Below are 23,733 nucleotides of genomic sequence, written 5' to 3'. Positions count from 1 at the left end.
AAATATGCACTTATTAACTTTGCGTGTCATGAGAGGTATTCGGATGTCTTTCTGTTCAGAGACTATATTAAAAGATATACAGCAAGAAGTCTCCCTCTGATGCGGGGCCCTTGTTACTTCGTTTTCCGTCCCCAGAGCTGCCCTCTCCACTTGTCTTGTAATCGGTGCTATCCTTTTATCGTATACACCATTTTTAGTGGCTGCAAAATATTGCATATATAAACATACCACAACTTATTGAGCAATTTTCTTATTGTTAAACTTTTATGTGGTTCTTATTTATTTAGAGAGCTTTGTGTATTTTTGATCTTACACTACCAATAATTTCTCCTTCTCTGAAATATTCAATTAATTAAAATATCTTTGGCTGGGCGAGGTGGCTCATGCCTGTAATCCCAGCACTTTGGGAGTCCAAGGTGGGCAGATCACCTGAGGTCAGGAGTTGGAGATGACTCTGGCCAACATGGTGAAACCTCGTCTCTACTAAAAATACCAAAATCAGCTGGGCGTGGTGGCACACACTTGTAATCCCAGCTGCTCGGGAGGCTGTGGCAAGAGAATCACTTGAACCCAGGGGGCGGAGATTGCAGTGAGCCAAGATTCCACCATTGCACTCCAGCCTGGGCGACAAGAGCGAAATTCCGTCTAAAAAAAAAAAAAAATCCTCAATTACCTGGTAACTTGAAAAAATGAAACAAAAAACCCCAAAACTTTCTCTCAACCCCAATCCCACTCCAGCTACCTTTCTAGTGCTCTTTTTATTCCACAGCCTGGTTCAACTATCAATATTTTACCAGGACAGACTGCCTGAACCATTGAGCCCTTCAGGAAGCGAACTCGCTTTGGGAGGTCAACCTGCAGGGATTAGTCTTGAACAAATTGATGTTTCTTTTCTACTTTATACTATCTCCCTAGTTTCCAAACACTATCTGTAGAGTTATATCTCCAAATGTATACTGTAAGCCCAGAATAGCCATGTATGTCGAGTCATCTACTTGATATCTCCACTTCAGTACCTCAAAGGCACCTCGAACTTTCCATGACACAATCTCCTTTTCCAAACCTGGTTCTATTCAGTGTTCTGTTTTCCCAGGAATGGTGCCGTCATACATACAATTGCATAATCCATTTTCTGTTTCCCATTTCCCATATGCAGTCCATCATTAGGTGTTATTGGTTTTATTACAAAAACATTTCTCAATGTTATTATGAAAACATTTTACTCTACTGACATAACCACTATGCTGTCCAAAAGACAACCATCTTTTGGACTAACTAGTGACTAGCCCACAAACTATTTTTTGCTTATCTATTCAACTGCCAATCTAATTCATTCTTCATCCTTCAGGTGGAGTAAACGTTTTCCTTCCAAACACAAATCTGATCATATTATTCCCACTTGCTTAAGATCCTTTAATGCCTTTCCACTGCTCTTATGCTGAAGGCCCTATCGTGGCCAGCAAAACCCCACATGGACTGCTTCCTCTCTCACCATTTCATAGTGTACTACCTTTTGCTCCTTGACTTTCAATGACATAACCAAAATACAACTTTCTTTAGATTCCTTGAACATTTCATGCACCATAGGATCTTTGCAAATTCCATTCTCTCCATTGAGCACTTTTTTTTTTTTTTTTTTTGAGACAGAGTCTCGCTTTGTCACCCAGGCTGGAGTGCAGTTGCACAATCTTGGCTCACTCCAACCTCCGCCTCCCAGGTTCAAGCGATTCTCCTGCCCCAGCCTCCAGAATAGCTGGGATTACAGGCACGTGCAACCATGTCCGGCTAATTTTTGTATTTTTAGTAGAGGCAGGATTTCACCATGTTAGCTAGGCTGATCTTGAACTGTTGATCTCAAGTGATCCACCTGCCTCGGGCTCCCAATGTGCTGGGATTATAGGCATGAGCCACCGCACAAGGCCTCTTTGGTTTTTTTTTTTTTTCTTAGACAGGATCTCACTCTGTCACCCAGGCTGGAGTGCAGTGGCACAAACATGGCTCACTGCAACCTCATTCTCCTAGGCTTGAGTGATCCTCCTGCCTCAACCTCTGGAGTAGCTGGGACCACCGGGGCACTCTACCATGTCTGGCTAATTTTTAATTTTTTTCGTCAAGACAAGGTCTCGCCATGTTTCTCAGGCTGGTATTAAACTCCCGGACTCAAACGATCCTCTTGCCTCAGCCTCCCAAAGTGCTGGGGTTACAGATGTGAGCTACTGCACCCCACTAAGAATATTCGTTATCACCCTAGCGCCTTTGCCTAGATACCTTCTATTCATCTTTTGATTCTTAGGTTAAGTGTCTGTTTTTTTGGAAATCCTCTCTAGATGTTCCTAGTCTTTCACAGAATGGTTTTTCCAGCCTTTCAGAACACTTATCTCTACTTACAATTATATATCCATGAGCATAATTATTTGAAAAACATTATTGAAGAAATATCTCTATTCCCCTCCTACAGGCAGTATTTTTTTTGTTTACTGGGAATTTAATAATACTTCTGTATAAATAAATATTATATTTATCTATACATCTTTGTTTCTATTTCAGGTTGTTTCTTTGGACTATATGCCCAGAGGTGAACTGAATGAATCAAAAGGTACACAACAATTCTTTTTTTTTTTTTGAGAGGGAGTGTCTGGGTCTTTGCCCAGGCTGGAATGCAGGGGCGCGATCTCAGCTCACTGCAACCTCTGCCTTCCGGGTTCAAGCAATTCTCCTGCCCCAGGCTCCTGAGTAGCTGGGATTACAGGCACGTGCCACCACAGCCGGCTAATTTTTGGTAGAGACAGGGTTTCACCATATTGGTCAGGCTGGTCTCCAACTCCTGACCTCGCTATCCACCCACCTTGGCCTCCCAAAGTGTTGGGATTACAGGTGTGAGTCACCGCAATCAGCCTGTACACAACATTTCTAATGGCTTTCAGTACATAGACAGTTAGATGTGTTAATAGGCGATGACATATTCTCCCCTAAAGAACCCATTAATGAATCAAAGATAATTTGGGAAAGTTTTAAGTTGTAATTTCAGTGAGTTTTTTTTTTTTTTTGGCTTTCTTTTGTTTCAGCATTTTAATCTGTGACTTACATCTCTATATAGAGAGGGAGCTTGTCAAGTCTGCACGTGATACACAGCACAGAAGATACCAGACAAGTGATTAATAGATGCAGGACTCAACAATATCTTTTCAGGTTATACTAATGACCTCAGGCCGGGTGCGGTGGCTCATGCCTGTAATCCCAGCACTTTGGGAGGCTGAGGTGGGTGGATCACCAGAGGCCAGGAGTTTGAGACTAGCCTGGCCAACATGGTGAAACCCCGTCTCTACTAAAAATACAAAAAATAGCCGGGTATGGTGGCGCTCACCTGTAATCCCAGCTACTCAGAGGCTGAGGCACAAGAATTGCTTGAACCCAGGAGGCGGAGCTCACGGTGGGGGTTGCAGTGAGTGGAGATCACACCACTGCACTCCAGCCTGGGCAACAGAGCAAGACCTTATCTCAAAACAACAAAACAACAACAACAACAACAACAACAAAAACCTAATCAAGATGAAATCCAGCAGGACAAATGTAGGATCCTTCACTTTGATTAAGAAATTCTGTAGCATGGGTACCGGATGAAAGTGTAGTTTAGTGAGACCCGTGGCTGCCTCTCATTGCTAACTCCGAAGTCCCTTCTACTGGCTTATGTGTCCCCTGCATTTCCTGCCTCTACTTCCAGACCTAGAGTCTGCTTTGTTTTTCTTTGATAGCTTCCTCTGTCCAGTCCATTTCTTGGGATTTTCATCCTACCCTACCCTGGCTTTGGCCATGGTCTTCCTAGTTGCCACCTCAGTGACACTAGTCTGAAGAAGGGCACTGGATGAGTTGTATTTTTGTAGCTGTAATATATGTGCTTTAAAAGGATGCGTATTCCCTCTTCATTAGTAGTGAAGTGAATGTTCACACGTGCCCTTTACTGAGACTTGTAGTTGAAGTTTTTTAATCTTCTGTATCTTTAACTATCTTTTTCTGCTAGCTTTATTCGTTTCAGAGCGAAGGGTGTGAAAAATCTAGCACCATGGTGTGGAACTTATACTTGTAATTCTGTCAAGTGTAGCTTTATTTTTAGTCTATGTTTTTAGGTGTAGGTTCAGGACTAGTATAAACTTTCTGGTAACTCTCTTTGACTCTAATAATGTTTTTTCCTTTAAAATTTATTTTGCTGATATTAATATTGTTCATGATAGTTAATTTTCTGTATCAACTTGGAGGGTGTTTTTGGAAGAGATGAACATTTAAATTGGTTAAAGCAGATTGCTCTCCATAATATGGGTGGGCTTCATCCAATCAGCTGAAGGCCTGAATAGAAGAAACAGCAAGAGGGAATTTTTCAGCAGACTGCCTCCAGACTTCTTCTGTCTTACTAGCTGCCCTGGCCTTTGACTGGAACTGCATCATCAGGTCTCTTGGGTATTGAGACCGCTGGTCCAAACTGTAGATTTTGGATTTGCTAGCTTCCATAATCATGTGAGTCAATTTCTGATAATAAATCTCTTTCTCTCTCTCCATATATACACACACATTCTACTGGTTCTGTTTCTCCAGAGAACCCTGATATATTGATATGTCACATTTATTTGGCTAATATTTTCTATGGTATCCCTTTTTTCCATTTCCTTTTGGAAATGGTGGTCCCTTAGAAACAGCAAATAGCTGTTTTATTTGATCTTTTCAGATGTAAGAAATAAATCAGATCAAGTACAAATTGCGATCCAGGAGATTTTGAGTCAGTGTTGAAAAGCTTGCCTTACTGCATTTCCCGTACAGTTTATAAAGCATAAAGATGAAGTACTTTGACCTTTTTTCATGATTGGCTGTTATACATTAATTTTTTTAGGGCAACTATTTAAGCAGATTTGTCTATAGCTGATTGGCTTAGTTTCACTGAATCATGCTGACAAGGATGTAAACCTTGTGTTTTGTGTTTATTATTACAGATGGTGTTTTGGGGAAATGAGGATGATGAGTTTTGGTTTGTGGTTATACACAGTTGGACTTGGGTATATCTAAACTGTGGCCTCCATTTTTATGTTTCTTAACAACTATCTAAGACCTCTATGTTTTAGAGTAAACATTGAGTTTACTCTGTTTATATTTTCTGTGACCATGGATAAATTTAGATTTGTTTCTACCGCTACTTTATGTTTTGTTTTTATGACCATTTTTCTTTGCTCCCACCCATTTCCTGCCTTTTGTTGAACAGATTGTTTTTCTCTTCTCTCTCCCTTAATGCTTGGGAATCTTCAATAAAACCAATTTCCAGGAAGAACAAAATACCAGATATACAAAAAAGAAAGTTAAAACTGTCTGGGCCACAGAAGAACCTGGATTAGCATTAGTGAAAAACTCTACGCTTTTGTTAATGGAAATTATGATACAAGTGCCCTTTTGAAACTTCCACTTGATGTTTTTGGTGTTGGTGACAGGTGAGAAAATCTTCTACTCTTTAGCTAATAATAATCTATAAGAAGCTGTTTAGCTGTTTTGGTGTTCTCCTGGGCAGCTTTCTTCTTGGTGTGATAAGTTGCCTTGTCTAATATGGTAACCACAAGGCACATACAGCTATTTAACTTAATTAATTTCATTAATTATACTTTAATACAAATTTAAAATTCAGTTGCACCAGCCACATTTCAAGCACCCAGTAACCCCATTTGGTTAGTGGATGCTATTTTGGACATTGCAGATTATAGAATATTTCTATCATTGTAGAAAGTTCTATTGGACAGGAAGTGATAAGCTGATAGTAGTACTGCAGCTTTATACATTTTGAAGCAGAGCTATTGGGGAGACTGCATCATATTGCGGAATTTGGAACTGACAATTTACTTCAGCATTCCCTGATGTTCTTCCATTATCTTCTGCTCCTGTGGTGAACAGTGACCAGCATGAGGTGCAATGCCCACCACGGAGGCTGCTGGGGGCTCCTACCCCTGCCTGCAAACTTCAGGCTTGGTCCTCACGGGACTTTGGAGGTAATTTATATAGAGCAACAGCCTAGAGAGCAATGGTGATAACAGCAGCTGAGAGAAGCTGAGGGGCCAACTTCTGCACAGCAGTGGGAATCCTGACTTTTTGAATAGTATAAGAGGCCAAGCAAGACTGGAGCATTTTTAGTTGAAGCCAGGTTGCAAACGGTTGAGCCTGGGCTAGACTGGTTCATAACTTCTGGTATTTCTTTCTTCCTTTCCTTTTTTTTGAGACAGGGTCTCGCTCTGTCACCCAGGCTGGAGTGCAACGGCAGGATCTCAGCTCACTGCAGCCTCTGCCTCTCAGGTTCAAGCGATTCTCCTGCCTAAGCCTCCCGAGTAGCTGGGATTACAGAGGCACACCACCACGCCCAGCTAATTTTTGTATATACATATTTGTAGTAGAGACAGGGTTTTACCATGTTGGCCAGGCTGGTCTCAAACTCCTGACCTCAAGTGATCCGCCTGCCTTGGCCTCACAAAGTGCTGGGATTACAGGCATGAGCCACCACACCCAGCCTCTGGTATTCTTCTGAAACTTTGACCTCTACCACCTTGTTGCCAGACTGGTTTAGGTATCATCTGATTAGGTGAAGATTACAGAGGTCTTCCCCGAGCCTGTGGCACCACTGGCACAAATGGTCACTAGCTGGAACTGATTTAGGACGGCATTGGCAGGGAAAACACATGCCAACCACCATCTGCCCCTTCATATCCTGAATGGGCAGGTGAGACTCTCTTTCTCTTGGCCAGCCAACATACATCATCAACGTACATGTGCCCATTCATTTCAGGAACAGCTTTGTGTCTTTGAGGGAAGAGAAGCTGAAAAAGACAAGCCTTTTGTTTCTCCCTCACTCCAGCATCATCTTGGCACTGGTAATATATCCAAGATATTAATAGTCAGTGGTGTTAGCCAGACTCACATTTACCGCTTTGATTGGGTTAATTTTTTCAAGTTCCAACTTCTGTTGTTTCAAGTTTCAAGTGTTCAACTTCTGTGCAGAGCTTACGAATATGATTTTTCGCCACTGAGTTCGTTTCTTCCACAATGTAGGTATCCAAATAGTTTGTAACTTACAAAGTCAAATCCTTTGGATTTCCCACTAGGCTCTGTCATCACATAGACACTTTAGCATTGTACCAAATAAATGAAAATTTTTTTTCACGTTGTCATCATTCATATCTTCCCCAGAGCTTTAAGTTTGTGCCAGGTGCCTTGTTAAGTACAGGGATACAACACAGTTCAAGATTAAATGTCCCTGCCCTCATAAAGTCGCCCGGCAGGAAAAACAACTAATTAAGCTATTGTCAAGTTATTTACAATGAAGACAAAAGCATATTGTGCTTTTGGATTTGTTTGATTTTATTACTCTTTAAATTTGACATATGAAAATACCATACTTAAACAGTTCATGTAGGGTACCTGAAACAAAGGCACTAATACAGTACTAGAAAGGTGGTGACGGATTTAAAAACAATTGTGCCAATTTCCAATCTGTTTTATAGTAAAGTTATAGAATTGGAGAAAGCTGCTCCTGTACAACTTTGGGAAAGGGTAGGAGGAGCAGGGCATGAGAATGCCTTTCCAGGAACTTAGGAGTACGCCCAGTTGCTGCGTGGCTTCCCGCACACTCAGCCCTGCGCCCGCCTCGGCGTGGCCTGGGCGCCCCCAGCGTGACTCCGCCCAGGGCGCTCGGTTCCGCCAGCTGGAAACTACAGTTCCCAGAAGGCCACGCGAGCCCGGGAGGGACGCGGCGGCGGTGGCAGCAGGAAAGGCGCGAGCAGAGGCGGCGGCGAGTGTCCCTTAGGTGGTCGGTCCGGCAGCATCCCGGCTCCCGGACGCAGGACGTGGCCCCAGGCAGCCCTCGCAGCTCAGTGCTCTAGCCAGGGCAAGCCCGCGTCTCCGCCTGCTGGACGGGCCCAGGCGAGATGTAGGGCGCTGGGCGCGGAGGCCGCCGGTGCGGCGGGGAATCGCTGAGGTTCGCGGAGGGCGCGCCGAGGATGGAGAGAGCGATGGAGCAACTCAACCGCCTGACGCGCTCGCTGCGCCGCGCGCGCACCGTGGAGTTGCCCGAGGGTGAGCCTGGTCGCGGGGCCGGGCTGGCCGCGGGGCGGGGGGCGGCCAGTGGGGCAGGAGCTCCGGCTGCGTCAAGGTCGGGTGGAAAAACTAACTGAAAGCTGAGAAAACGCCCACTTTTACTTTCCTGAGCTGAGAGGCGGCCCCGGGCCCTGAACTCCCCTGGCCCGCCGCTCCCACCCCGGCAGGTGGGAGTTTGCGGGAGGAAACTGGGTTGGTGGGGGTTCCGCTGCTGGGAGGAGCGAGACAAAGCTCTCACAACGTCTGTCGATTAGGGGTCTTGGCAAAGGGGCAGGAATACCAGCCGGAGGCCCGAGACCCGGAGTCAGAAAACATCATAATTGCGGGTCATTTAACAGTCCCGGGGGATAGAGATGATCCAAAGATGGTGTTTACTTTAAGCTGCATCGGGGGGCCAGGCGGGCTTTTATTTTTGTTATTTTTTAAAATGTGGGGCACTGCCTTGTTTTGGTAACAGGCAAACAAAGGGTTGTCAAACATCAAACAGGTACTCTTAAAGTACTGTGTGCGTAAACACAATACATTTTTCTTTAATATGCATGCCTGCCTTCATTCTTCATTTATTCATCAGGGACTAGTATTGAGTGGGCTAGCTGGGAACTAGGACGCATCTGCATCCTAGGGACTTCATGGTCCCTGAGGATCAGGACTTTTAGTTCACCGTGCCAGGGTTCCTTCAGGACAGGTAAAACTCTGCTAATAACAAGGAGAGAAAATAAGCAGTTTTGTTTGCAGCGTCAGGAATTCAGACATTTTAGTGGTGATGGGAGATAGCAGTGCTGCTTCTAAGAAGCTTCTGGCTCTTTATGCCCAAGTGAGAGAAGGGTTGGGAGGAGGTTGTAGCTGGTGAATAGCTTTTTTCTTAATTGTAGTAGTTTATCTTATTTTTTCAAAACTCTTTTTGAATTGCTGCTGGGTGGTTTGTAGGATAGGGAAGGAGACCTTGGCAGACGGTCATGAAAGAAGTGTGGGATTGGGTACTTTGGCGATAATTTTCTTTCCTTTCTTTTATAGAGATGAGGTCTCACTATGTTCCCCAGGCTGGTCTTAACTCCTGGGCTCAAGTGATCCGCACCCTGCTCCTGGCAAAGTGTTGGGATTACAGATGTGAGCCACCGCGCCTGGCCTGGGGATAATCTTCTTGAAAAAATGGTCTCTAGTCTCTATTTAGAATTCAGATTTTGGTAACTAGATTCTAGCTTCAACTTTTTCTATATTTTCTTTCCAACTTTCACATTTGAATCCATTTCTTAAGTGTAACTCTTACTTATTTTTCGTAGTCGAATTATTGGTATAGCTTGATGAAGACTACATGTATAATTTATATTGTCTAGTTTGAATCCCGATATTTTTTACATAAATGTGATTTAGAAGACTTTGATATTGTTACTTGGTTTTAAAAGTAATATAGTTTCATTGTAGAAAATTTGGAAAATAAAGAAAAATATAAAAAAAAGTCATTCCACCATCCAATTATAAACAATGTTACCATTGTTATTTCTTTTTCTCTCCCTAACAAGTTAAAATCATATTGCATATAGTCTTTTATTTTGTGTTTAGAAAGCATCCCAATTTTTTTTTTTTTTTTGAGACGAAGTCTCGCTCTGTCTCCCAGGCTGGAGTGCAGTGGCGCCATCTCGACTCACTGCAAACTCCACCTCCGGGGTTCACACTATTCTCCTGCCTCAGCCTTCCGAGTAGTTGGGACTACAGGAGCCTGCCACCATGCCCGGCTAATTTTTTGTATTTTTAGTAGAGACGGGGTTTCACCGTGTTAGCTAGGATGGTCTCGATCTCCTGACCTCGTGATCCGCCCGCCTCGGCCTCCCAAAGTGCTGGGGGATTATAGGCGTGAGCCACCGTGCCCGGCCCCAAAAGTTTTTTTTGTATTCTTCAATAGGCTTAATGACTTCACAATTTCACAGGATGCATGTAACAAATGTTGAATCTAAATACTGTTTTTAAACTGATTTTATGAGAAACAGCTTTGTATTTAAGACATAGTCTGCCTCTAAATACTTCCTTAGGGCTTATTCTTGCAAGAAGAATATCTACAATACATCTCTAAGGCTCAATGTATCAGTTTCTCAACTTACTCCTTGGAAAGTTCCACCAGCAGTCTGAGAGTGCCCAGAAACTAGAGTATTATCAGTAAAAGTAAAACTTTTCCACATATAGGCAAAAATGGCATCTTGTTTGCATTTGCTTTTCTTTGATTATAATGAATTTGTTCATTTTGTTCCTTGAATTTAATTTACCTTTGTCTCTAAGTTCTGATGAGTCTTTGAATTCTCTGAGCTTGGCTCTTTCAAATATATCATACATACTGGAATATATATATATATATATATGTTTTATATATATATGTTTTATATATATATATGTTTTATATATATATATATATATAAAACATTCCTACTGATACAAATCCACATTTGTGCTTATATTTTAAAGGCTGAATGGAAACTCTGAGATCTCTCTAAATTTAGAAAATAATCAGATTTTTTTTGCTTTGTTAGAATTCAATAATCAATAAGCATCTAATTACAACAAACTATTAAGCTTGTAAACTTTTTAGTCAGCTTGTACTCTAAAATTAATTTTGTTGCAAAGGTTGAAACTATAGATGTTTGATAAACGGAGTTGGATGTTATGTTTCTTTGAGATGATGAAAACCTGAGTATTACCCTAAGTAATGGAGTACAGGTAGTTGAGTCATCCTAGGAAGGCCTAACACAGGAATATTCTTGAGAGAAAAGGAGGTGAAGAGTAAGAAGTTACTTTAGGGATATGGATTCTTAGTAGTGTTTAAAAGGTGGAGGCCGGGCCGAGTGGCTCACACCTGTAATCCCAGCACTTTGGGAGGCCGAGGTGGGTGGATCACCTGAGGTCGGGAGTGTGAGACCAGCTGGCTAACATGGTGAAACCCCGGCTCCACTAAAAATACAAAAAATTAGCTGGATGTGGTGGCGGGTGCCTGTAATCCCAGCTACTTGGGAGGCTGAGGCAGGAGAATTGCTTGAACCTGGGAGGCGGAGGTTGCGGTGAGCCGAGATCGCGCCACTGCATTGTAGCCTAGACATTAAGAGCGAAACTCAGTCTCAAAAAAAAAAAAAAAAAAAACACATAAATAAAAGAAAGGTGTATGGTGTATGTTGTTAGTGTATGTAAAGTTTGAACTACTATATAGTGAATGCAGTTTGTTTAATAAAATAATAAAATTTGAGCCCATTTTAGCATATGTGATTAGGATAATTGTGTTTAAAAAAATTACTCCATGTGATGGTTTGAAGAGAGATTGTATATAATTAATTACTCTGAGCACCTTTTATTTTGGTAACAGTTGGGTTTTGAAACTGTAGTGATAAAAATGGCAAACATGTCTAATAAATTGATAGATTAAACTTTTCTTGTCACCCTGGAGACTTTAATTATATACCTAATTCTGAAGGTGTCTTCAAGAGTAGACAAGGAAGTATCTGGCAACAAATTTTGTTCTGTCCTTTCTTAGTATAGTATTTCTTGGATAGTCTCCTTCTAGCATCACAGTTGTGGTTAGAATTTCTTCATACTTACCTGTTAATGTATGTGACCTATTTTTTTCTTTAGGTTAGATGTGACTTAAATAAGATGTAAATCCAATTTTTATCTAAAAAATAAAAACCTTACAAATACAACCACTGTGAACCTTATTATGCTCACTAATGCTTACTTAAAATTATGCACTATCTTGATTTAAAGTTTATCTTGATTTAAGTTTAAACCCACAAATAACAGTGTTTTTTGTTTGTTTGTTTGTTTTAACAGTGTTTTTTTATGACTTTATTATGGAGTGACTTAATGGAAATTCTCATGGTTTAGAAGTTCAGATTTTTATTGGGACATGTATTATTATATGAACGATAAAGAATGTTGTCATGCCAGGGGAGGCTTAGTATAGTATTTTCAACTCCTGGTGGTGACTCATTGGTAGTTTCTGAGAGCAATTAGTGGGTTGCAGTCAGCATTTAAAAAAAGAAATATAAAAGGATAAAACAGAGTCTATTTTACATATTAAGAGAATAGTATTCTATTGTAGACCTTCTGGTTATGTAGTATATACTAGGTGCATTGTAGGATATATTATCTTTTTATTTTTTATCTTTATTTTTATTTTTTTTTTTTCCGAAATGGAGTCTCGCTCGTCACCCAGGCTGGAGTGCAGTGGCACAATCTCGGCTCATTGCAAGCTCTGCCTCCTGGGTTCACGCCATTCTCCTGCCTCAGCCTCCTGGGTAGCTGGGACTACATGCGCCTGCCACCACACCTTTCTAATTTTTGTATTTTTAGTGGAGATGGGCTTTCACCGTGTTAGCCAGGATGGTCTCGATCTCCTGACTTCTAGTGATCTGCCCGCCTCGGCCTGCCAAAGTGCTGGGATTACAGGCGTAAGCCACTGCGCCCAGCCAGGATATATTATTTGTAGAGGCTCTGGAATCAGCCACTTAATGCTGCTGTTACACAGCTTGTTACTTAACTAGTACTTCAGTTTTCTCATCTGTAAAATGAGGATAATAGTACCTACTTCATAGGGTGGTTGTGAGGAGAAAAGCAATGATATATGCAAAGTGTTTAGAAAAGTGAAACCCCGTCTCTACTAAAAATACAAAAAAATTAGCCGGGCGTAGTGGCGGGCGCCTGTAGTCCCAGCTACTCGGAGAGGCTGAGGCAGGAGAATGGCGTGAACCCGGGAGGCGGAGCTTGCAGTGAGCCGAGAGGGCGCCACTGCACTCCAGCCTGGGCGACAGAGCGAGACTCCGTCTCAAAAAAAAAAAAAAAAAAAAAAAAAAAAAAAAAATAAATAAAAAAAAAGAAAAGTGCCTTTAAGATAATGGTTCTTAAATGTTAGTTATTAATAGGATTTATTAGTATTTTACTTTTATAATGAAAAAGTTGTTGCATCTGCATACTGAACTTGTGAATGTTGACAAGGACTAAATTGCTTTTCATGTATACGCTCACAGTAAAATAATGAACAAATATGTGAAGGAATATTGATAACTTTTTTTCCATTGCCCCTATGAACAGCTCAGTTTATATTTCTAAACATATGAATTATGTTTTTCAAACACAATTATAATACCATTACTAGAGCCAATACAGTTAACAGTATTATTGTTTTATCTTGAAATAAAATACCAAGTCCATAAACAGTTTGTCCTCATCTCAAAAATTTTCTCAAAAATGTCCTTTTACAGTTGGTTTTTTTGAATCACTATCCAGATAAGGACTACATATTACATATGGTGGATGTGTCTCTTAAGTCTCTTAATGTATGACAGTTCCTCCTCCTTTTAAAAAAAGTATTTTTTAAAGTAATTTTAAACTTACAGAAAACTTACATGAATAGCCCAGAGTTCCTCCCATGTAACTTTCACTCACCTTTCCCTAAGGTTAACATCTTGTACAACCACAGTACAGTTGTCAAAAATAAGAAATTAACATTTGTATATATTATTAATTATACTACAGAGTTTATTAAAATTTCACCAGCTTTCCCAGTAATGTCATTTAAGGATCCAATTCAGGATACCACATTGCCTTTAGTTATGTTTCTTTAGTCTCCTCCAAACTGTGATAGTTCTTTAGTTTTTCTTTGTGTTTAATGGTCCTGAGACTTTTAAAGAGGACCGATCAGGTGTTTTGTGGAATTCCCTTTAATTTGGGCTTATCTGACATTTTCTCATGATTAGATTGAAGTTATGCATTTTTGGCAAGAACAGTAGTCCACCCTTATCTGCAGCTTTGCTTTCCGAGGTTTCAGTTGTGGGAGGCACAGCATAATATTTTGAGAGAGAGGGAGAGAGACCACATTCACATAACTTTTATTACAGTATAGTGTTATAATTGTCCTATTTTATTATTTATTGTTGTTAATCTCTTACTGTGCCCAATTTATAAATTAAACTTTATCATGTAGGGAAAAAAATTGTATACATAGGGTTTGGTACTATCCACGGTTTTAGGCATTGACTCGGGGTCTTGGAATGTGTCCCCTGCGGGTAAGTGGGGACTGCTGTACTGCAAAAGTGATGTGTCCTTTTCAGTGGATCATATCAGGAACTATATGATATTGAATATATATTATTTTTGGTGATGTTACCCTTTGTCAGTTGATTAAGATAGTGTCTGCTGGGTTCTTCACTATAAATTTTCTTTTTCCTTTGTAATTAGTCAATATTTTTGAGGGGTACTTGATACTGTGTAAATATCCTGTTTCTCCTTCAACTTTAACCTATTAACTGAGCAGCAGCATTAACTTTTAAAGGGCTGAGTGGGGGTTGTCAGAGTTTCATCTTTGTAAATAATTTCTTAAAAAACATAAACCTCCAAAATACATTGAATTGAGAAATGACCCTTAGTGATATATAAAAATCAATTCAAAACACTAGCTAAAATGTACATAAGTATAATATGGCATCATAGATACTGATTTTTAACCTTTTGGGTCATGTTTTTGTGAATTTATTGTGTAAAGGGTCTCTCTTAGCCTGTTTTCTGCTGATACAACAATACCACACACTGGATAACTTGTAAAGGAAACAAATGTATTTCTCACAGTTCTGGAAGCTGGGAAGTCCAACAGCGTGGCACCAGCATTGAGTAAGAGTCATCCCATGGTAGAAGGCAGAAGGGTGAGAGAGGAAGGGCTAGAGGGAAGGGGACTGAACTTCACTATAACTAACCCACTCCTGGATTAACAGAATTAATCCATTCATGAAGGAGGAGCCCTCATGGCTCAATTGCCTCCCCAAAGCCTCACCTCTTCACACTGCCGTAGTAGCAACCAAATTTCCAACACATGAACTTTTGGTAGATGCATTCAAACCATAGCACATGTGAATAAAAATGTTGTGAGTAAAGTGATAAGTACAATGAAGACTTCAGTGCTGTTTCATAAAAGCATCTAAACTAATTTCTTTTGTAATAATATTGACAAGAAGCCAGTATTGTGTATATTTAAGGTTTTAAAATTATTTTAGCATATATATATTTAATATCCATATATATTTAAAATTCCCCTAAACTACATCTAAGTATGATAAAACATGATGCCTGTAAATACCTCTTTGGAAGTAAAAGAAATTTCAATTGTTAAAGCTACAGAAAGATTTTTGGATGATGATGTGCGGGCTACCATACTACACTTAGAGAATTGTTTTTTGGTGGATAATGGGGCAAAACCTTCTGAAGAATCAGTCTTTAATTTTCCTTTTACATCCAGAAGCTAAGCTCTTTTGTAATGATGTAAAAGGGATCAGCAGTGGAGGGGATGAAAGATTCTGCACTATCATAAATTCTGAAATACCTCTGGTATTCTGCATTATTCTTTCCTCCTTCTTCCTCTCCTTTTTGCTTTTTGTATAGAGTTAGGAAAATTCTAAACTTATCTTAAGTATCACCCCTTGGACAAAGTAGGGGATAAATGAACTCTTTCTGTTTTTTTTTTTTACTCAGATAATGAAACTGCTGTTTATACATTAATGCCAATGGTTATGGCTGATCAACACAGGTGAGTGCTTGTTTCAAAAATTTTTGCTTTTTAAGAAGCATATATTGTTCTAAATGTATACCACATGCCCGCGCATGCACGCGCGCGCACACACACACACACACACACACACACAGTTTGGACATAGATGTTGTTCTGGGGCAAGTTATTTAACTTCTCTGTTGTAATTTTGTGTGTGTGAAATAAGGAATAAGATTTTCCAAGATCTATATGAGCTGTAGAATCTTATGGTGAGAGATTTTCTTAATGAATATTGAGATATTAAGTATTTGGTTGGTCACTGACATAGAAAAATACATTGTGATGATTTAGAGGTCACTACTGATGTTTATAGCAAAAGATTATGGCTGAGGGACGACTTATTTCCCTTATGTGCTACTTACTTTTGTGTTCCTTTTATTGATGTAGTGTTGACACTCTTTTACAGGGCCATATATGAAATACAATTATTTGGCTTTGTGAGGGGATCTTTACACTTAAACCAGTCAGCTCTGCCATGGCTAGCCATTGAATTTTTTGATATAATAAGAAGAATGTAAAGAGAAACTATTTTGAAACAAGTTTAAAATTTTTTTTTTTGTTTTAAATTTCCTACCTGGTATAATTAAAAAATGTTTTTTGTCTGATTTTCTTTATTTGGCCAAAATTAATAGAGCTAGGCTCAACTTTTGGCAAGGGGAGCAGCCAGTCCTACACCCTTTGTTTCTCAAGAACCTAAGGAAAGCTAAAGCCAGCTTACTCTGTTGTGTGTCCTAAGAGCAGGTAACATAGGATTATCCAAGTGGCAGATGAGGAAACCTTCAGCACCAGCTTATTGATCAAGGCATTTGGTTTTTGGATAATACTGTGCCGGCTAACATACTAAGAGAATAGTGCAGTATTTTGTGGTGGGTGTGGGACAAAACCTGAAGAATCAGTAAGAGTAGCTAAGCCGGGTGGGGTGGCTCACGCCTGTAATCCCAGCACTTTGGGAGGCTGAGGCAGGCGGATCACGAGGTCAAGAGATTGAGACCATCTTGGCCAACTTGGTGAAACCCCGTCTCTACTAAAAATACAAAAATTAGCTGGGTGTAGTGGCATGCGCCTGTAGTCCCGGCTACTCAGGAGGCTGAGGCAGGAGAATTGCTTGAACCAGGGAGGTGGAGGTTGCAGTGAACCAAGATCTCGCCACTGTACTCCAGCCTGTGACAGAGCAAGACTCTGTCTCAACAAACAAACAAACAAACAAACAAACAGAGCAGCTAAAGAGTTGTTAACTTGATTTATTGTGTTTTTAAAAACTTTTTTTTACACGTTAATTCCTCTTTTTTATTTTGGCATAGGTCTGTTTCTGAACTACTATCAAATTCAAAATTTGATGTCAATTATGCGTTCGGACGTGTGAAAAGAAGCTTGCTTCACATTGCAGCAAAGTAAGACTAAAGATATTTTGAGTTAAACTCTGATCTAGGCCAAGGATCAGTGAGCTTTGAACAGCATTGTCACACAGTATTTCTGGGGAGAGATGAGAACAGACAGCTGAGTAGTTCTTTATCCTGTTTGAGGGCGTGGTGTGCTATCCGTTCTGTCTCTAAACTGTTAACTTTGGGATTGTGTGTAAATCTCATGTCCCTCTTGTCTTAGTTTGTTTTATATCAGATCAGTAGGTTAGACATGGAGATTGTCTTTCCTGGATGTACTTACTGGTACAGTTCACCAAAATTTTCTTTTTATCCCAGTAATTTGAGATTTTATATGCTGTCTGCAGATGAAGTCATTGGCTTTATATTTTTTACATAGGTGGGATAATGAGTTTTATCTACAGTCTCCTGGTATGTAATCAATCAGTTAACTAATTGGTACCTACCCTCTTTTCAGGATTTAGGTAGGTGTGTTGAAATTAATTGTTCATGAATAATTTGGCTTATGAAAGGCCAGAAAGTTGAAAGTATCATATGGTTTCTTTGAAGTATTTGAATTTCTCAAATACTTAATAATTTTCATAGTAGAATGGACCATCTTGAAAGTAGAGAATGTTTACTATTTGTGTCAGAAGTTAAATTTGTGTCAGAAGTCAAATTATAGGTAAAAATAATGTGTTTAAAAGGCCGCGCAGAGAGGCTCACACCCGTAATTCCAGCACTTTTGGAGGCTGAGGTGGGTAGATCACTTGAGGTCAGGAGTTCGAGACCAGCCTGGCCAACATGGTGAAACCCCATCTCTACTAAAAATACAGAAATTAGCCAGGTGTCCTGGCATGCACCTGTAATCCCAGCTACTTGGGAGGCTGAGGCAAGAGAATTACTTGAACCCTGGAGGCTAAGGTTGCAGTGAGCCAAGATTGTGCCACTGCTCTCTAGCTTGGGTGACACAGCAAGACTCTGTCTCAAAAAAAAAAAAAAAAATGGCCGGGCGTGGTGGCTCACGCCTGTAATCCCAGCACTTTGGGAGGCCGAGGTGGGTGGATCTTGAGGTCAGGAGATCAAGACCATCCTGGCTAACACGGTGAAACCCCGTCTCTGCTAAAAATACAAAAAAAAGTAGCCTGGCATGGTGGCAGGTGCCTGTAGTCCCAGCTACTTGGGAGGCTGAGGCAGGAGAATGGCGTGAACCTGGGAGGCGGAGCTTGCAGTGAGCTGAGATCGCACCACTGCACTCCAGCCTGGGTGACATGCGAGACTCTGTCTCAAGTAAAAAAAAAAAAAAAAAAAATGTGTTTAAGCCCGGGCATGGTGGCTCACGCCTGTAATCCCAGCACTTTGGGAGGCTGAGGTAGGAGGATTGCTTGAGTTCAGGAGTTTGAAATCAGCCTGGGCAACATAATGTGGCCTCTTCTCTACAGAGGAAAAAAAAAAAAAATTTACCCAATTGTGGTGGCTCATGCCTGTAAGTCCCAGCTACTTGGGAGGCTGAGGTGGGAGGATTGCTTGAGCCCAGGAGGTCAAGGCTGCAGTGAACTGTGATGGTGCCACTGCACTCCAGCGTGGGCGACAGAGCAAGACTCTGTCTGAAAAACAAAAAGAAAATTGTGTTTAATAGAATATTTTGTTTTTTAATTAAACTACATCAAGTATGGCTGTATGTTGAATGTATCTGAACTGTCTTTTAATATTGTTTTAGTTGTGGATCGGTGGAATGCTTGGTTTTGCTGTTAAAGAAAGGAGCAAATCCTAACTATCAAGATATTTCAGGCTGTACACCCCTTCATTTGGCAGCAAGAAATGGGTAACTATTTAGTTTTCTTAAGTGGCTTAAGCTGTATTATCAGTTATTCAAGGCACTTTTCCTTGATTTGATGATTCCTCCTGCACCCCCGATATTTACCTTGGGAAAAACTACAATAATGGTGCATATTTTATTTTCTATATATTTTTTTGTCTCTCGAAGATATTATTGATGATATCGTTCTTCTTTATAGTGGATCTGGGGTCATTATATTCAATTTAAAAATACCTATCATATTTATTAATTTATTAGATTCTCACTAATTTTCTTCTTGAAAATATTATATGTGGAAGTTCATTATTACTTGTATTATAGTGACATTGTATTTTCTGAAAAGCATAATTTTCATCTCTATTTTAGTGTGCTTTTTTCCTGCTACTCTTTTGCCACTCCTAACTCCATGGCTCATTTTGCAAATTGCTTGTTTAGTTAATTTTATTAATGGAATTATACGTAGACTTAATATATTGTACACAGTTTATTTGTAATTATTGTGGATGAGCTGTACCAGAGTAATCTTCCTAGATACTGGGGTAGTTTACTCCTTTTAGTGCAAACATTAGTTTTTATTTGGTCTGAGAAATCAGACCAAAATGATTGGAATTATGTTTAAAATGAAAATAAATATTTTTTGTTTCAGGACTTGAAGAACTTATATTTTATAAACTCTTTCTTTTTTTTTTTTTTTTTTTTGAGATGGGGTCTTACTCTGTCACCAGGCTGGAGTGCAGTGGCACAGTCTCAGCTCGCTGCAACCTCTATCTCCTGGGTTCAAGCGATTCTTCTGCCTCAGCCTCCTGAGTAGCTGGGATTTCAGGCACGTGCCACCATGCCCAGCTAATTTTTGTATTTTTAGTAGAGACGGGGTTTTACCATGTTGGCCAGGATGGTCTCGATCTCCTGACCTCAGGTGATCTGCCCACCTTGGCCTCTCAGAATGCTGGGATTACAGGCGTGAGCCACCACACCCGGCCTAAACCCTTTCAAACACTGTAAAACTTCTTTATGGAGTCCAGGCCTGTAATCCCAGCCTTTTGGGAGGCCAAGGCGGGCAGATCATTTGAGGTCAGGAGTTTGAGACCAGTCTGACCAACGTGGTGAAACCCTGTCTCTACTAAAAATACAAAAATAATCCAGGCATGGTGGTGCATGCCTGTAATCTTAGCTACTTAAGAGGCTGAGGCATGAAAATTGCTTGAGCCTGGGACGCTGAGGCATGAGAATCGCTTGAGTGCCCGGGAGAGCTAGGTTGCAGTGAGTGGAGATTGCGCCATTGCATTCCAGCCGGGACAACAGAGGGAAACTCTGTCTCAAAACAACAACCACCACAAAAAAAAACCCTAAAAACTTCTCTGTGGATATGGTATACAAATGCATTGTGTCTTTTTTTTTTAAATTACCCTTCAAGATATTTTTGTTTCCTATTCTCAACTGTGCATCTAGATATTTGAGTTGGCTGCCTAATAAGATGGATATGGAACTAAAAATTGTCCATTACATCAATCTGAGGCCAAATTTTTGCATATAAAGATTAAAATAGAGCAAAAAAGACAACTATAGTGATGCCTAGGTTGGACAGGCATAGTCCTTTGACTCTTGCTGATCTGCTCCATTTCCTGATTTAGCATGTGAGCCAGTTTAATTGTCCACTGTTCTCATAGGTAACAATGTGCTGATTAAACAGTTGTTTTTATAATTAGCCATGTTAGGTATCTTGTAATGTGTCACACCCAAGGTCATAGAGTAAATCATTCATTCCCTTGCTGAATTGATCTCAGGTCTAGGTACATTATCCCAAGTGTTGATGGGGTGTTGACAAAGGTCTTGAAAAGGTTACATGTAGAAAAATATCTTAGAACTCTGTTTCAACAACTATGTTAATGAAAGCAGAGATTAGTGCAGAGCAGGGATAAAAACTGCTGTCATTTCAGTAGGCGACTTAGTCATAAGACTTCAGTGTGAGGAGCAAGAAATAGGTCTTAGACTTGAAAGACAGGATGTTCTTGGTCTGCTAAAAAGAATTTTCATGTACTGTTTTTCAGAAACAAATAAAGTGGCACAGAGAAAAGAAATAGTTTTGATCACTCTTTCTGTCAACAGTGATTGAAGACCATTACATTTTAAAGGTGAAGAAATATGGCAGATATTACACGATTCACATAGCCATTCAGCAAGAAGAAAAGGAATAAAAAGAATTCATGACTCTCTTTAATTTGGATGCCTTTCTGTTTCTATAAAGATTACTCTTGATATTCAATACTTAAATATTTTGGTTTTTATTATTTATTGAGTGGAAGCCTTGTACAGCTTAGAGGTGCTCAATGTTTGCTAAGTGTTTGAGTACTTCCTGTAGTGGCTGATGGTTTCAGAAATAGCTTTTTACTGTAATTTTTTTATGAATTCACATTTATCCATACTGAAGTAGAAGTCGTAGTAGAGTTCTTCCCATTTTGTTGGTCAATCTGTGTTTTGGGGCCAGCTTTTTGTTTTGTTCCCTCAGCTGTCATCAGATGGCTGCTGTATTTCTCTTGGCCTGCTTTAGCATTTTTCTCTTTGCCATTAGTGCTGTATTGGATTGTCCTTCTTTCCAAAAGAAACCCCATTAAGCTTCCACAGAGCACGTGGGTGACTGGTCCCTGTGTAATTTGGGTTGCCATAAGCTCCCTATAATTGGGCAATATCTGAGCAGGAATATAGTTGCTTCCTTGTACAGGGGGATTCAGCATTGCTCATGCTTATGTGAGAATGTTAAAAGGAGAGGCTTTAAAATTATTGTGTGTTCTTAGGTTGTGTTTTGGTCAGTTTTGAAAGAAGAGTTTTTCTTTATTTTTTAGGTGATAGGAGCTCATAAAGGGTAGGGCCCATATGTTACATAATATTTTAGTTCTGTTAGCAAAATAGCTACTTATTTATTGGGTTGATTTGACTTATTCAGACCCTGGAAAATAGTAATAATGGTTGTTCAGTAGAAAGATAGGATATATTTCTCTCCTACATTCCCTGTGCCTTTTGCAATCCATTTTTGGAAGGGAAAGCATTATAGATTACTGCTTTTCTTCAAGAACCCCTACCATAAACATTTTTTGGGCCTATTTCCCTGGCTCATTCCTACCTAATGATTTATTTTGGCATTATTGGCTTAGGCCATGGTCCATAATAGGCTTCTGAAAGGTTTTAGAAATCCACCCATATGGGTATAGACACATGAACACACATTTAAACAATGCATTTATTTTAATGGGACTTTCTGGTTTGTGGTCTCATGATTATTGAATATTTATTTCTTAAGGTTTTCCTAACAGTGTGTTAGATAAAGGAACTTTGTAAATGTTTTATCTTAAAAGTTTACCCAGAGTAGGCTGGGTGCGGTGGCTCAAGCCTGTAATCCCAGCACTTTGGGAGGCCGAGGTGGGCGGATCACGAGGTTAGGAGATCGAGACCATCCTGGCTAACACGGTGAAACCCCCGTCTCTACTAAAAAATACAAAAAATTAGCCAGGTGTGGTGGCAGGTGCCTGTAATCCCAGCCACTCAGGAGGCTGAGGCAGGAGAATGGCGTGAACCTGGGAGGCAGAGCTTACAGTGAGCCGAGATCACGCCACGGCACTCCAGCCTGGGCGACAGAGCGAGACTCCGTCTCAAAAAAAAAAAAGGTTACCCAGAGCTTTATTTTCTTCAGTTTCTTTGATTATAATGCTAATTTTAAGTGACATTTAACTTCATTACATGTACAAAAAGCAAGAAAAGTAACTTGTCAGTTCTTTTTTTCTTAAAAGTTTTATTCAATCAATGAGAATTTTAGCTATTGACTTACAAGATTGAATATTAATAATCAAAGTTTTATTGAGAGCTACTATGAGCCTGGCTATGCTTAGTACTGAGTTGATTAAAGAAATGTGATATAATCCATGGTATGAAGATGTTTATGATGTAGTTGAATAAATAGTAATATATTCATGTATACTATATACTCTGCCATTCAAAGTAATGGCAAAAACCACCATTACTTTTGTACCAACCTCATATTATATTACTACTATATTTATTATATAATATGTATACAATACATATGTATTTAATATATACACACTATATTGTATGTATTACTGTTTACTCACTGGACTATTTACCAGTGAACTATACACTTAAAAATGGTTGTGATGGGGGCCAGGCGTGGTGGCTCACGCCTGTAATTCCAGCACTTAGGGAGGCTGAGGCAGGTGGATCGCCTGAGGTGAGGAGTTCAAGACCAGCCTGGCCAACGTGGTGAAACCCAGTCTGTACTAAAAATATGAAAAATTAGCTGGGCATGGTGGCGGGCGCCTGTAATCCCAGCTACTCGGGAGGCTGAGGCAGGAGAATTGCTTGAACCCAGGAGGCAGAGGTTGCAGTGAGCCTAAATTGTGCCATTGCACTCCAGCCTGGGCAACAAAAGTGAAACTCTGTCTCAAAAAAAAAAAAAAAAAAGTTGTGATGGAGGCTGGGTGTAGTGGCTCACGTCTGTAATCCCAGCACTTTGGGAGGCTGGAGGGGGGGGTGGATCACCTGATGTCAGGAGTTCGAGACCAGCCTGTCCAACATGGTGAAACCCTGTCTTTACTAAAAAATACAAAAATTAGCCAGGCGTGGTGGTGCATGTCTGTAATCCCAGCTACTTGGGAGGCTGAGACAGAAGAATTGCTTGAACCTGGGAGGCGGAAGTTGCAGTGAGCCGAGATCATGTCACTGCACTCCAGCCTGGGCAACAAAGAGTGAAACTCCATCTCAAAAAAAAAAAAAAAAAAAAGTTTATGATGGGCCACTGTGGTGGCTCACGCCTGTAATCCCCACACTTTGGGAGGCTGAGGCGGGCAGATCACGAGGTC

General features: G+C 40.3%; 1 protein-coding gene across 12 annotated transcripts in view; it reads left to right on the top strand.

Moving 5' to 3' along the window:
- Positions 1–7,729: 7,729 nt before the first annotated feature.
- The window catches only part of HACE1 (HECT domain and ankyrin repeat containing E3 ubiquitin protein ligase 1), a 127,570-nt gene continuing 111,566 nt past the window's right edge, over positions 7,730–23,733 (top strand). For 3 of the 12 annotated variants that reach the window (XM_055260030.2, XM_055260004.2, XM_055259995.2), the window contains exons 1-4: positions 7,730–8,091; positions 15,610–15,664; positions 16,987–17,076; positions 18,764–18,868. In XM_055260030.2, coding sequence (XP_055116005.1) covers positions 8,016–8,091; positions 15,610–15,664; positions 16,987–17,076; positions 18,764–18,868 — 326 coding nt within the window. In that variant the 5' untranslated portion in view covers positions 7,730–8,015. The other 9 variants (XR_008653598.2, XM_055260015.2, XM_055260081.2 and 6 more) reach the window with 7 other exon arrangements.

This window comes from Symphalangus syndactylus, chromosome 2 (genome assembly GCF_028878055.3).
Source record: "Symphalangus syndactylus isolate Jambi chromosome 2, NHGRI_mSymSyn1-v2.1_pri, whole genome shotgun sequence".
Taxonomy (NCBI): domain Eukaryota; kingdom Metazoa; phylum Chordata; class Mammalia; order Primates; family Hylobatidae; genus Symphalangus; species Symphalangus syndactylus.
Note: the sequence above shows the minus strand (reverse complement) of the source record. Positions and strands in the feature narration are given on the sequence as shown.